Raw genomic sequence first — 15401 nt, 5'->3', positions numbered from 1 at the left:
AGAGAGAGAGAGAGAGAGAGAGAGAGAAAGATAAAGAGACAGAGACAGAGACAGAGACAGAGACAGAGACAGAGACAGAGAGAAAATCATAAGTAAGATAAAAGGAGAGGTTCAGAGAGAGACACAGAACAGAGGGGCAGACAGATATAGACAAAAAATAATAGCCCCCACTCTCTATCTCACTCTGTAGCATACACTATTAATAACTTAACTTGTACCTTTACTAAACACACAACATAACTTGCTTAACCCTTTGCAGTCCCCTCGCCAGCAGTACAAATTACCCCATCTGGTCACCCAGCCAGGAGAGTGACTGCAACAGACTCCTCGGGCCAGAGCAGAAATGAGCCAGGGGACCTGAACGGATAATTTTCACCGGCGCATTATTGCGTTAAGTGACTGCAAAGTGTTAACCTGAACTATTACTAACCTACCTGTGCCACATCCAACTTAAACAGCACCACATCTTACTACAGTTGAACCTGCTCTAATGACCACCTGCTCAAGACAATCACTAGTTCAAACAACCACTTCCCCTCCTTTTGTTTTTTTCTGTACCATTATAATGACCCTGTCCAAAAAAGACCACCCGTGTCAAATGGCAACTTTCCCCCTTGACAACGAATACGTTCTACTGAACTGTATGTATGTGAGTCAACCCTACCTGATCACGTCGTACGTGTCAATCAGAGCCAGGAACCCATCAGGGAAAGCGCAGGCGTAAGAGATAAAAGCGGCCAGCTCACCCTCGATGGTCTGGTCTGGGAGGAAGTCTGAACAGAGAAACAAACCAAAAGCAAGCTGTTAACTCATTGAACACGCCAATCCTACCCATTCAAATGCTTGGAAAAGCTTATCTTCGAGTTATATCCATTCAGATTTTCCAATTCTGTTTTCTTTTTCTCAAACTTAGAAAGGCAGGAAATAACATTTATATTAATATGAAATGTCCAATGGTGTGTTTGTGGTTTGTGTATGTGGGCTTCAAATGTGCCACAACATTGACTTTAAACTGTTTTTGGTTGGACAAATGTGTCTGACGCATCCTTAAAATGTTAAAATGTTCTAAGCCCAGAAAGAAAAATTTTACAGGAGGGAGAAAAGACTGTTGTTTCATTCTTTCAATGATTGCACCGACTACATTATGTTTTTAGGGGGTTTTTAAAAACTTTTTTTCAGCATTAGAATTTAAATTTTAATAGAATATTTCTTGTGCACATTGTAACCAATACCACAGATTTAGAAACTGTAATTAAAAAAACATTTTCAACATTTTGGGCTTAGAACATTTTAACAGCTTGCTGGTGAAACACTTAGCATTATTGATTCATACCATGAACCTACCAACTGTAACTTCTCACCACCCATGTGCAAGGCAGATTAAAAACGTGTATTATTATCTGTTTTGTATCAAATAAGGTCACAAATATTCACCCAACATTATTCTGCCCTCTTTTCTCAAAAACACATCACTAATGGCTGACAAAATGAGCCACAACAATGTTGAAACTTATTATTGCTTTCCTTGTTAAAGTAAAGAGAAACACATTGACAGGATGCTAGTCAATCAGTGGAGGGGAAAAACAAGACAGACAGAAAAAAACAGAGAAGAAGAAAAGAAACAAGACTAAGGAGAAGCCAGACAACACACACACACAATTTTCTGCAACATATTTACAGGAATGAAATACGATTTGTCAGCTACTCTCAAGCTATCAATGAGAATAACAAAACTATAAAAGATCGCCTACCTATAACAGACGAGAGTTCTTTCTTGTAAGTGAGGCACAGACTCACAAAGTCAATCTCTTTGCTGCCGTCCTTTGATTTCAAATTCTGGGAGATTAAGAGACACAAAACTATCACACACATATGGCATTATATTCCACTTAACAGAGTAAGAAATGTTTTTATAAACTTTAGATTATTGAAAAGCTGGGATTCATCACAAAATTAAAAAAACAACTCATTTTCAAAGGTCAAAGTGAATTTGGATGACTACAGTAGTTACTAAGCAAGCTGTAACTTAACACTTTACGGTCACTTGACGCAATAGCCAGTGAGAATTATCCGTTCCGGTCACCTGGTCAAATTCTGTGCCAGACTCGAGAAGTCTGTTGCAGTCACTGTCCTGGCTGTGTGACTGGATGGAGTATTTTGTACTGTTGGCTGTGTGACTGCAAGTGTTAATTGAAGACCAAAATATTTGATATCCAACACTGTATTTGGCGACAAGGTTTGCAACTTACAGCAACAATTATGATAAGACATCAAGATTCCCCAGTCACCCAAGCACGCTCATATGACCTTATACAGTTGAAAGTACCAAAAAGCTCTTACAACAAAAAAGTAAAAAAACTAACCCGAGTTTGAAGGTCATTGAGTGTGATGAAGGAAGTGACGAAGGCATGAGCGTGGGTGCCCCTCACAGGGATGCCAAACATCTTGCCTGCCAAAACATTGCTGGTGCCATCGAAGCCTGGAAATTTGGAACATAGTATTTCACAACAACAATTTTAATAATAATAATGATAATAATAATAATAATAATAATGATGATAATAATACACACACATATATAAACAAAAATAGCAGTAATAACAATAAACTTAATTTTAGAATACCACACATATTAATATTATTAATATAATGATTATCAATTATATCTGTATTACTATTATAATTGATAGTATATCAATAATGACATTAGTAATAACAACAATAATGATTAATTTGTAACAAAGACAGAAATGAAAATAATAATAGCAATGTTATAATTGTGTTCACCAGGGAATAAAAAAACATAGAGAAGTACTTTTATTACATAGCAAAGGACATAGCAAGTTCAGACAACTAACAGAAATAAAAGATTGGAAAAAAGTAGCACCACCCTCCAGCCGCCCTCTCTAACGCACTTCCACTTACATCAGACCTATCTGTGAAATTGTCACAAAGCAAAGCTGCAACCATCTGTTACTGTATTGTCCTCACAACACAGATCGCCAAAAGTAAGACATTTACATAAATTTGCATATATTAACCCATCGATACTATGTCTCCAATTCATGTGGAGAGGAAATAGAGAGCTCAAGCCGAGGTATTGGGAAAAAGATATGCTTATTGATACACTGACAGCCATGTAAGTGTCAGTAGCAACAGAGCAAACAGGTACAGCAGCAGAGCAATATTCTTTGCACTATCATTATTACCATTCTCCTGCTCCTCAATATGCGAGTGATGCAATAACGCATTAAACTGAAGGTTAAGAAAGAGACAGGGAGCAAACATCCATCCTCCTCCCCCACCCTCCTCCCCCGCAAATGGCCACTACAGATTCAATTAATCACAGGTCAATGTAAAGGTATAATAGTTCTTTATTTTAAAGGAAAGGCAGACAAAATGTCCATCTCCGAGAGAACCAGACAAAATTGGCAGACTGACAGCCTTAAAAAAACTCCCTAAAAGAGTTCATAATAAATCATTGAGGGACTCAACCAAGACCACCTGCTCTACAGACCATCAAGATTCAAGCAGAGCTAACAGTGCGCCCACTCCCAAGTCTTAAATATAGAAAAATTACACACCCAAATCTAAAGTGCCTTACAAGAGCGACGAACAACAGCTACAGTAAAATGAACCAGCCTATCTCTCTTTGCAACGACAAGCAGGCTGAAATTCAAGAGAGAAACATGCAAAAAACTAACAGTAACAGTTGCAACTCTGTAATTCTAGATATCGTACATAGAATAGATAACCAGATAAAATATAGATTACAAAGTGCATAAGACTTGCTGTTAAACCGGGATTTTATAAATACAAATGTCACAATTAATGTTTCAATGGAAACGAGAAAAAGTTACAAAACAAGGTACAAAGTTGGAGATGACATTAATGTGAACTCATTAGAGAGCATAACACGACCACCGAAGAAAACCATCGGAACCCATTCTTCCACCCTCAGTTCTGTTCCCTCACTTACCACCAAGATAGCAGTAGCGAGAGGCAGAGAGGCCTCCGTCAGGTCCCTGTGCTCTCCGTAGACCAAACTCCAACAGCACCGTCTCCGGACCGGCGGCCATGCGGAACCTCGCTGCATTCGTGGCCACCAAGCTGGAAGAAAAGAGTGGAATATATATTCCAATGAAATAGTTTCTCTGCCATCATCTTTCAATAAAGTGTATCTACTATCAAAATTGTCCAAGACGGCCACCCACAGTCGAGGAAAAAATGTGGTTGTCTTTGACAGGTAGACATCTTGGACAGTGTCATTATAATTTTGAAAAAAATTACAAGAGGAGACATGGGGGGTAGTCTTTCGTACAGGTGATTGTCTTGGACAGGTGGCTATTAGAGCAGGTTTGATTATACTTTCTGAACCAAAGTAAGGACTCTATAACCATCACTTTCCAAATCAGCGTATAAACTCAATAACTATCACTTCTAAAACAGAGTAAGAAATTGACTACTATCACCTTTACTTTCAGAACCAGCATATAAGTACTCTTTGACCATCATTGTCCAAACCAGCGTAGAAACTCTATGACTATCATTTTCTACACCAGCAACTCTACCTTGCATAGTTGACCAGGTTGAGGAGCGGGGTCTCCAGCAGCTGGACCACAGGCAACGGCCCCGTGATAGTGATGAGAGGGACCTTAGGGAACACCACCTCGCCCTCTGGCACCGCCTCCAGGGTCACATCCTGCGCCGACAGGGAGGCAAGGTAGTCGAAGAAACCTGGGTCCGTGCCTGGAGGCATGGCTGTTCGCAGGTACTCAATATCTTTTTGCACAGAAAAAAAAATCTTTGTAGAAAATAGGAAAAAAAGTCTCTAAGACATGTTAGAGTTATACGTATGCAGCATTCATTGATAATAATTACATGGCTTCTATAGCACCTACTCCCAAATTACGCACAAGGGGCTTTAATCAATAATGAAATCAGTCATTCCAGTGACATATCAGAGTTTAAAAACATTCAAATTCCAATATACTAATATACACACATATCAAGAAAACAAAACTGCCACCTATAGATTTATTTCTCTTGAGCTTCAACAGAATGTTGTTCTATAATAAATGAAACTTGCCAGACAGCAAAAACAGTTTAAAATATCAAGATATGTTCCAGATTCAATAGACTTATCTATTCACAGTGCTCTTAGCAATTATTTCAAATCCATGAACATAAAGCATAATATTTCTATTGCAACATATCTAAATCATTAACAAGCGTTAAGCATGTAATTATAAAATGATCTATAGTCACATCAAAAGTGGGGGATATTATGGTGAGATCGAAGAAACCAACACTTTTCTGCATGTCAGGCAATTTTCATTGAAATTTATAATTCTTAGCTCGACACCTTTTCTGTCCATTGAAAAAACATTTCCGTGTGGATTTATTAAAAACCGATGAAAGGCATGAATGTGAAATTGCAGTTTCTAAAGTTACTCAGGCTTTGGAAGTCACCAACTCTGGCTGCCATTTTCTTGCTAATTTTACCTCCGGCTCCAGGCACCCCCACCCCATTCAATTGCATACATCTTGACTTCAATTTAAGATAAATGTTTTTTGGTTTTTTTTATCAAAAGCATGACAAATGAGAATGCTTTAAGATGATACTAATAATTCCATAATCTCAAAAATTAACGAGTGCATAAGTCCACTTATTTGGGACACAAATTATATCTTTCTGGATGAGTAACAATTAAATTTCAAAGCGTCTACCAATAGCTAATGAAAAGATTAACATGTGTGTCTCGTTACTACTTACCACTCTTAGAAAAATGGAAACCTTTCAGGAGCTTAATACATTCTTCCAGTCCAGCAAAAATTGTAAACTCTCCGTGAAAGGGATTCTTCCGGAAGAACAAATCAAACACGGAAGGATCATTCATTTTTCCACTTTTCCAATAGGCGTAAGCCATAGTGATCTGGTACAAATCTGAGGAGTGAAGAAACAATCAAACTACATTCTAGGTTTACAGGAACATTGACAGCGTTTTGAGTGAACGCAAAGAGAAGTATTACTTACTAATTTTAAGCATAAAACTCATTCTCCACTTTGCCCAAAATAATGTCAAGCCTGATTATAAAGTATGACGTAGGGGTTAGAAAAATGTAAAACCAGAAATTGTCAGCTGTCCTTACACATTAGTGAGACAGGTCTAATCAAGGGAAAAATTCATAGTTTTTTTTTTTTACTGAGCAACAGAAAAATCACATTTCTACCACCCCGTCTAAAGGGTGTAATATCTCATAAGCAAGTGAGAAATAAACATATATCGACTTGATATAAAAGAAGATAAGTTCAAACTGCAAGACAATGAATATACGTGTAGATGTAGACCAACAAGTATTAGTATTCATAGACCTCCATTTCAAAAGCATTGGAAGCAGCAGTACGTGAACTTAAAGCATGATTTTTTTCCCCTCAATACCCAATGCGAAAACTGGGTCAGCTGGAGAATGGTGGGTGTTGTGACCATCAGATACACGCTGCTATTATCCCCTTTCCACCTGGACCTACCCCAAACTATTACAGAACACTTCTGAGGAGTCTCTGCCTATTAAACTTGGAACTAACTCTACCATCACCTTCAATCTTTTTAGTGACATCGTAGACAGTGAGAAGAAACTACGCCATATAATGAGCGCGCATTTGCTCCACACAGCACTACACATTGAGGCTGCATGCACCAAGCAAACATCCATGGTCCCATAGATACACTTGTATTTTACTGTACTATACAAAATGTGAAAATAAGCATATAATAATATAAAAAATATTTTCTATAATCGGAATTCCGTCACAAGCACTTAATTTGGTCTTTTAATGAAAATGAACAAATAAGGATCACTACTTTTTCAACAAAAAGCTCTTTTGCAAGTGGATACCTAAATGTGTTATCTTTACTTTGGAGAGAGTATTAGTGAATTGCCTTGAGCACTTTGGCTGTTATTTAACATTGAAGTGGGTGTACATAACCCTAATTACCACAGCTACGATACAGCTGTCTTTGGTGAAATGTAGCAAAAGAACTTTTCTAGACATTTTTTATCGTGTTGTCACAAACCACACACTGAAAACATTATCTCATAGATGGAATGCTTCATATATTGACACTCAGTTGCTATTCGTGAGCGTTGAAACAAAATGGTGTAAAATTGCTGCGGTATGTAACCCCACTCACGGTGTGAGCGTTGGTAAAGTGACCGGCAGCAGACCCCGTTCATGCTGACTTAACAGGGTACAGGGCCTGCCGAAACTAAACGAATGCAGCTCTGAAGCCTTTATTTATCCTATGATTTTCCAGATAATATGAATGAAACCAGTAAGAATGCCAACTTTAATATAATTTGATGTGTGTGTGTGTGTCACGACATGGTGGAATCAAGTGCTCGTCAATTTTTGGACTTATGGAGTTATTGATATATCATCTTAAAGCCTGTAAAAGAGTCAGTCACCAGGGAATGTCTTCCTCCACTGGAGAACTGATGGGTAGCTCTTCAATCTTGCTCGACTCCAGGCCAAGACCAAGATCAACAATACAACAGTTTGAGATCTTCTCTTCGTCAATGATGCTGCTCTTGTTGCTCATAGCGAATTAACCCTACAAACAATGATGGGCTGCCTATCAACAGCATGCAAGGTCTTTAGCTTGGTCGTCCTTGACCATCAATAATTTATAGAGGCACAAACAATCCATGCCCAGGTGCTGTTTTAGCCTCTTTAGCTCGATCATTAGAGTTAAGAAAATAGTCATCCTTACTCAAGGTGACGAGCAGAGCCAGACAAGGAACTTGAGACAGCGGACAAGTTCTGTTACCTGGGGTCTACCATCAGCTCTACTACATCACTTGATTATGAGATCAACATCAGGATGGGGAAAGCAGCAACAACTTTTGGAAGGCTGACAAAACGAGTACGGGAAAACAAAAGATTAACCATCAAAACAAAGATCAAGATTTACGATGCATGTGTCCTCAGCACACCCCTTTAGGGATCTGAAACAGGGACCTTGTACAGCAAGCAAGAAAAGCGCCTCGACATTTTCCATCTCAGATGCTGCCGCAAGATCTTAAGCATTTTGTGGAGTGACAAGGTTACAAATGTTGAAGTGTTGACACAGGCAAACCTCCAGAGCAAGACTGAGATGGCTCGGCCATGTCAAGAGAATGGACGACAACTGGATTCCGAAGCAACTTCTCATGGAGAACTTGCCCAGGGACAGAGACCAAGAGGAAGACCAAATGGAGGAACAAACACACCAGCAAAACGGCTTAAAACTAAGCTTGGGGTAAATGTTAGCACCTGGGAAGAAATAGCTGAGGAGAGGAAAATATGGAGGAAAATGATAAAGGAAAGAACTATAACGTTAGAGAGCAGCCTTAGAAACAACCAGGCTGAGAAGCGCCAACGACGAAAGGAAAACAGCAGAAATACAGAGCTTTGATCCACGTCACTGACAGCAAGCACAGCGACAGAATCTGCGCTTCAAACATAGGAAGAATTAGCCATGAAAGAACTTGCATGAAGACAACCTTGAGACCATCTTAAGCTAAACTGACTGTCTGCATAGACGAAAAGAGCCATACTTAAAGCCTGTCCACCTGCTTACTTTGCTTTCAATGAAAAAATATCCATTTATCTTGGATACAAGTCAAGATACTGGTGGTTGAAGGAGGTGGGGGTCGCCTAGTTTCAGAGGTAAAATTAGCTAAAAAATGACCGCCAAAGTTTAGCTATTTCCAAAGCTTGAGAGTCCATGGAAACCTAAAATTTACATCTTTTATGCCTATTTTCCACATTTTCCAGTAAAATTCCACACAGAAATGTATTCTTTAATGGGCATGCAAGGTGTTAACCCCCCCCCCCCCCCCCCCCAAGTCGATAAATAATTCCCAAACCGGCGGAAAAATGCCAGTTTCTTCACTTTCATTATTTTGACGAGCACCTGATTTCACCACGCTGACTCATATATATATATATATATATATATATATATATATATATATATATATATATATATATATAAAACAGCCAAACCTGTGTAAAACAGCATTCTATTGTCAAGTTGAAAAGTGGCCGTATAACACATGTGGACGTCTTAGGCAGGACTGGTCAAAATGAAGCAAGCAAACCAATCCATTCTAAGGTCAAAATCAGGGGCTGATCTCAGGCTTTGGACTGCAGTAAGGTGAATTTAAAAGAGTTTTTTGGTGCTTTTTTAAAGGAGGGTGGACAGTGTAAGAAGGGTTTTTTGTTTTTGTTGTTTAGTTTGTTTTATGGTTAGCTTTTTATATTGTTGCTGATTTTGTGCAAAGGTAAATAATGAACGTAAGACGATAAAGAGCAAGTGCCATGGTAAAACAAATATTGGGTTGCCACCACTCGGAGAACAAGCGTCTTTCTGTCACAAGCTCACGTTAACGTCCACTGTTACTTTGTAACAGATTAGGCAAACAAAACAGAGACCTAGGGTTCTCGTGGCCTAGAGGTTAAGGTATTTGCCTCTCATTCACCACGTCCCGGGTTCGAATCCGGATAGTGACGAACATTTTTCTTCTCTAAACTTGTCTTTTTCACCACCTTTCCTGCTCTCTAGCAATGTTCTGTCGTCTGCTTTTGTCTCCACTTTCTGCTCCCACCCCCTCACCTTCTTTATCCCCTCCTCTGGGCTCCTGACTCTTTCTGCAGCCTTTCTACTGCGTCACCTTGGCTCCTTTTTACAGTTGTCTTTCAGCCACACCTCTGATCTTATGGTAGGAAAGATCTACACCTAGCCTTCTTGGACAAGGGTAAAAAATCTCAGCGGTTCGTGTGCAAGTGCGTACATTAAAGATCCCTTGGTGGTCCAATATTGATAAGAGTAGGCTTAAGCCGCCATCGGGGTAAAATTCAAAACTTCCTACCAACTGAAAATGTTCAATGTGTCTCGTGCGCTCACATGACCTTATGCTGTTGCGAGTGCTGTAAAACAGTAACTTAAAAAAACCCAAAAAAATAGTGACCAGTCAGTCATCTCACATACAATTTGTCACTTGTGGATGGAGCTTTAATGTTATGACGGATCACACGCTTCCCTTACCAGGAGCTGAAAATTTATTGTTACCAAATGATCAGCTTAGGAAAACATTCATTGGAGAGACAAACAACAACGACAGGTGAATTTATTATGACGGCCCGTCCACAGCATCAGGGGTTGATTAAAAATTTATGACAAAGTTTCAAGCGACTCAAGACCACGCTTGGTCGCCTCAGGCAGATACACTCGGCTGTGGGTTGACAAAATAAGGTGGCCGTGGTCGCGTTAGAAAAGTGATAATATAACATAGGTAAATTATATAGAAAAAACGCAAGGGGGAAATGTAAAGTGGCTATTTGTACAGGTGGCCGTCATGGCAAGTTCGACTGTGTATATGTATATATATATGTGAGGCAGCATGGTGAAATCAGGCGCTCGTCAAAACAAAGAAATCAAAGAAAACTGCATTTATCTGGGTGTCGGGTAATTTTTTTTCAATTTTTTTTTGGGGGGCTCAACACCTTTTATGTCTTTCAAAAAACGTATTTCTTAGCAAATGTTACAGAAAAATGTTAGCTCTATTCTGGTGTTGACCAGATGACAAGGACATGTGGTTTATTGAGGGAAGCATTGTGCTGCCAAGAGCGAAACGCTCGCAGCTTAAGGGATTTGAAAACAACAACATACTAAAAAATGTACATTAAAGGCATGAAACATGTAAATTTCCAGTCTCCAAGGACTCTCAAGTTTTGGAGGTTACCAAATTTTGGTGGCTGTTTTTTCACTAGTTTTATCTCTCATACACCAGGCAACCCAACTACCTTCAATCGCAAATATCCTGACTTCAATTTAACATTAATGGGTATTTTTTTGGCCAAATGCAAGGCAAACGAATTAAGATGGTATTAATATCTTCTATATATGCCCAAAAATTGACGAGTGCCTAATCCCATGTCCGGAAAGAGTTTTAAAAGTCTATACCATTGGCATTGGTATGTCTTTTGGGATTTGGGACCAAAACCAGAGATTGCCAAAGTCAAGTTAGTCTGGGGGGAGGGGGGTTGTCAGTGGTGTTAAAATTCTGTCTTGTAATTCAATCAAAGGCTCTCGATATCTGACAGACCTCTCAAAAGTAGGCTTAACTTACATAAGGCTAGGTTATAGAAGATATCTCGAACTTGAACAAATTTCAACCTGTAGCATTTATTTGTAGAAATTAGATTTAGTTTCAATTTCAGTTTCAGATCATTTTGTTTTTATTAGAGGTATGAATTTGCAGTGTCTTTTCGGACATGGACACGATCCTAAAAACAATTTCTCCCTCTTTAAAAACATGTAGGCTATTGCATGTTGACTTACACCAAGAAAAGAAACAATCCCAATTGGTTTTCAACATTCTATATTAAATAGAAAAATAGAATGCAATTTTACGCAAACTGCAAATATGCATAAATGTCCAAAAAGAAAAAGAAGCACGTCATTCTCAAAAAGAAAAAGATTCACTATGTACGGTACTCGCATTCAAGCTAGGGTAAGGAGGACTAGTGCTGTGCGATTTTGAGGAAACAAAAATTCATCGAAGCGTCGAAGCGTGAGCTCACTATTCATGCTATTCGAATACCTCTGTTGAATGTTTCTTTCTCTGTAAGCGCAGACCTAACTTCCGCTATTCACCATTCACTAACTATTTACAGCGCCGTCAAATGGTTTTTTCCTTATGGAAGTGTATACAGACCCGGTAACCGGGAACAAAGTCACGAAGTATACAGACAGACACAGCAGGGGAAATCTTTTGAGATTTCGGAAAGTTTCAGTGCCCTCTTGATCTTGGCTCAAGGTAGACCCAGGTTCTTCTAGATCTATGGCCTAGGTCTAGATCATCTAGACAGACATAAATCATAAAATTTAGTTTCGAGGCCTAGATCTAGATCTAAACGAAGATTGCAGATAAATGTCTTTTCGATGAACGATCATTTTTTCTCCAATTTAGAGTTGGAGGAATCAACAATTTGAAGCAAAGAACAACATAATGTCATAATTTCAATCGAGCAGTCACCCTCTCTATTTAATTTCTGGTCTATTCTCCATCCCCCCCCCCCCTTCCTATCTCTCTCTCTCTCTTTTGTGTATTGCATGCCTTCTCTTTCTTTTTGTTTGTCTCTCTTTCTTTCTCCCCCTCCTACTTTCCCACTCTTTCTCTCGTTCCCTCCCTGTAAACTGGGGCATGTGATATTTGCTAGCACTTCCCTATGTTCTCTACCCCCTACTCTCTCTATCTCTCTCTCACACACACATACGTACACACACACACACACTCTACCGGGTCTGGGCGCTGAAACTTTCCGAAATCACAAAAGATTTCCCGTACCGGATCTGTATACTTCGTGACTTTGTTCCCGGTTACCAGGTCTGTATACCTTTTATTACCTAGATCTACACTTCATTTTCTTCCTACGTAGATGCTACGCCCAGATCTAACTTCCGCTATCTGAAGCGCCATTGAATTGTTTTTTCTTCTAAATCTCTAGATCTAGACCATCACTTTCAAAGTGCCAGTCACTGAGCACACGTATCGTTGTCGCAGACAGTGCAGTGTGATGAAATGACGTCACCGTTCATAGCGCACTTCAAATTTTGAACAGCCTAGTAGGGGAAGGGAAGCTTATTGCGACAGCTAATCTAGATCTAGATCTATAACTTCATAACTTTAACTTTAATGAGAAGAAAATACATTCACTGTGCATCAAGAGTCAACTGCCCTTGCTTGAACTATGCTGTGACGAGTGAATAGGCTAAGGTCAGGCTAAGGGATAGAATCTAGGCCCTGATATTCTCTGGCTAGAAGTACTAGGATCTAGATCTAGATCTAGAAGTGGTCTCTTCTCTCTTCAAGTCTCTTGTCTTGTCTCTACTCTAGACTAGGGTAGACATCTCTTGTTGGCCCCTCTAATGACTCTGTCTCGTAATCATCAAATAAAGAGTATTTCTGTATAAGATATATTAATTATATAGATCTAGATCTAAATAGATCTACCTGTGAGCAACGCTTGCACAACTCCATTACTGCCGTTGCTGATGTTCTGGGAGACTGCAGGTTCTGTCATCATCGCTGTTTCATCCGACATATTTCCACCGTTGCTCTCCGTTTGTTTAGAAGGTTGAATAAAAAAAGTAAACCGAGACAAAAATGTAAATTTGAAACTTGGATCGGCGTATTTCAGGGCAGAAACAATTTTTCCTTTGAAGAAAAAATAAATTAAAACACGTCGAAACTTGAGTAACTGCAAACTCGTCAAGTCATGTGTTCATATTTTAAAATAATGCAGAATCTTTTTTCTTTTGAAGATTAGTTCTTGCAAAATAATCCAAGCATTAATCCTAGGCTAAGCAGAGATTGCTGAAAGTAGATCTAATCTAGAGTCTACGAGCGATTACGGAAACTAACTGCTCGCGGGAAAGCATTGAATCTGCCGACTTAACGCGAAAACAGGGCCTCTAGGCATACTAGATCTAACTCTTTACTTGAAATGCAAGTGGAGTATTCCGCGAAGCCGGCGAGATTGGAGGCGTTCGTGCCTCAGCCAGGCATATGTTTTTTGTTTTGTTTTCCTGTTTCCTACGATTGTTTCCCTTTACGTCTCTAACCTTGTCCCTTCAACTTCAACTTTGGAAAAGGTACGGAAAGGTCATGGCCACCCAGACTCCAAACATCGTTTGGGGGAGGGGACTTGAACACGTCGAGTTTTACTATCGTATCCATACGACATAGGGAACTCTGTACCACCACTTTCCAAAGAGAGGAAATTTACTCGTTAATCCGATCCGTACACTTTGCATATAAGTCTGTCAAAATGATTTTTTGAGAAATACTGAAAGTTTCAAAGAGATCTTCGTACTAGAATCTAGTCTAGATCAAGAGCTGGAGATCTAGAGGTATTCTAAAATGTGAAGAATACAACCCAGGGGGTATAAAATGACCCCAGGGCGTATAGATATAGGGATAACGTTAAGATCTTGATAATTGCGTGTCTGCGTGTATTGTTATTATAGAGTAATGGCTTCATATTACCTTTTCCCGTGGCCCCCCCCCCCCCCTGGATTTTATATATTTTCTGCAGCAGTTATTCTCTTATTCTGTACGTGTAGGCTATTATTATTATTCTATCTAGAAAGTCGCATATGCGCCGGTAATCCTTCCCCAATATCAGTTGGGTTTTTCCTGGGGTTTTTTTTCTTAATCACTTTCTTCAGGAACAAATACACTGCAAATGTGCCACTATCTAATATGGAACCATGGATTGCAATATCTATTAATTCTTACCAAAGTTCCACTATCAAATAGGCCTACTAGTCCCACGCAGTTAATGAATAAGTATAGACCCGACCTAAGTTCTTATGATACATTCCCAGATGCGCCTCTTTAAGCATCTTTCTGTGATTTCTATAAATCACATGTATATTTAGGCTACCTAATTGTAGGCTTACCTGGAAAGGAACAGTTAACACCGTTTTGATTTCAAGAATTCCCTAGATCTAGCTGAACTTAGCCTTTCGTGAAAGTTTCGTTGAGTCAAAGAAAACATTAAACAACCCCCAGCACGATTTGATATAACGAATATGACACCGATGTATTGTGTTATTTGTTTTTAGTAAGAATGTTGCGACTTTCGCAAAACACGTGGCCTATAATTAAAATAAGGCCTAGATATCTAGATTTATATTGTGCCAGAATGTTACAAGAGAGTTACATTATAACAACAAGAAAGAAAATATAGTCGTAATGAAAATTGTTGCTCAAATCTGGGTTAGCCCAAGGAACTCTTATTAGTGTATTGGCTTTAGAATCCATTTAACAAAATCGTCTTCAAGTAAAGTGGAAAATTCAGACTCAAAGAACAAAAAAGAAGAACAAAATTCTCTAAGCTGGTAGGCCTATAATATATACTTCAAGCAAGTACGGAATCAGGGGAGGTAACCAATAAAACTATAACACTTTATGAAATTAGCAGTTTTATCTCGTGAACTGTCAAATTATCTTATGATGAGGGAACCAGTCGTGCATGCAAAAAGTGGTGCACGTGGGAAGCAATGCCCTATAATACCCCATACATAATTATTTTTGACGCTGTAATTCTTCCAAAACTTTTTTAAAAATTCAGAATTTCCCCAAAACTCATTCAGCATTCAGACTCAGAGTGAAAAATTACTTTTATCAGTTACACAATTTTGGTTTGTAGGATATCAATTTTTTTTTAAAGAGAAAAAAACATGTATCATGTATGTATGCATTATGGTACGAAACGATAGAACTTAAACATTAAAATTTGACCCCCAAAAATCCTGAAATATTTTTTTCTGGGACAAAGCAGC

The 15401-nt window shown here is 38.9% G+C and overlaps 1 protein-coding gene across 1 annotated transcript in view; it reads right to left on the bottom strand.

The window, feature by feature from the left end:
* Nucleotides 1-13598, bottom strand: part of LOC101853967 (nicotinate phosphoribosyltransferase) — a gene marked incomplete in the record, with an annotated part of 42629 nt that extends 29031 nt beyond the window's left edge. The window contains 7 exon segments of the mRNA XM_035972291.1: nt 665-773; nt 1752-1836; nt 2364-2479; nt 3980-4110; nt 4572-4782; nt 5777-5947; nt 13066-13598. Of these exon segments, the coding sequence (XP_035828184.1) occupies nt 665-773; nt 1752-1836; nt 2364-2479; nt 3980-4110; nt 4572-4782; nt 5777-5947; nt 13066-13156 (914 nt within the window).
* Nucleotides 13599-15401: the final 1803 nt, after the last annotated feature.

Source organism: Aplysia californica, unplaced genomic scaffold, assembly GCF_000002075.1.
Source record: "Aplysia californica isolate F4 #8 unplaced genomic scaffold, AplCal3.0 scaffold00642, whole genome shotgun sequence".
Taxonomy (NCBI): Eukaryota; Metazoa; Mollusca; class Gastropoda; order Aplysiida; family Aplysiidae; genus Aplysia; species Aplysia californica.
Note: the sequence above shows the minus strand (reverse complement) of the source record. Positions and strands in the feature narration are given on the sequence as shown.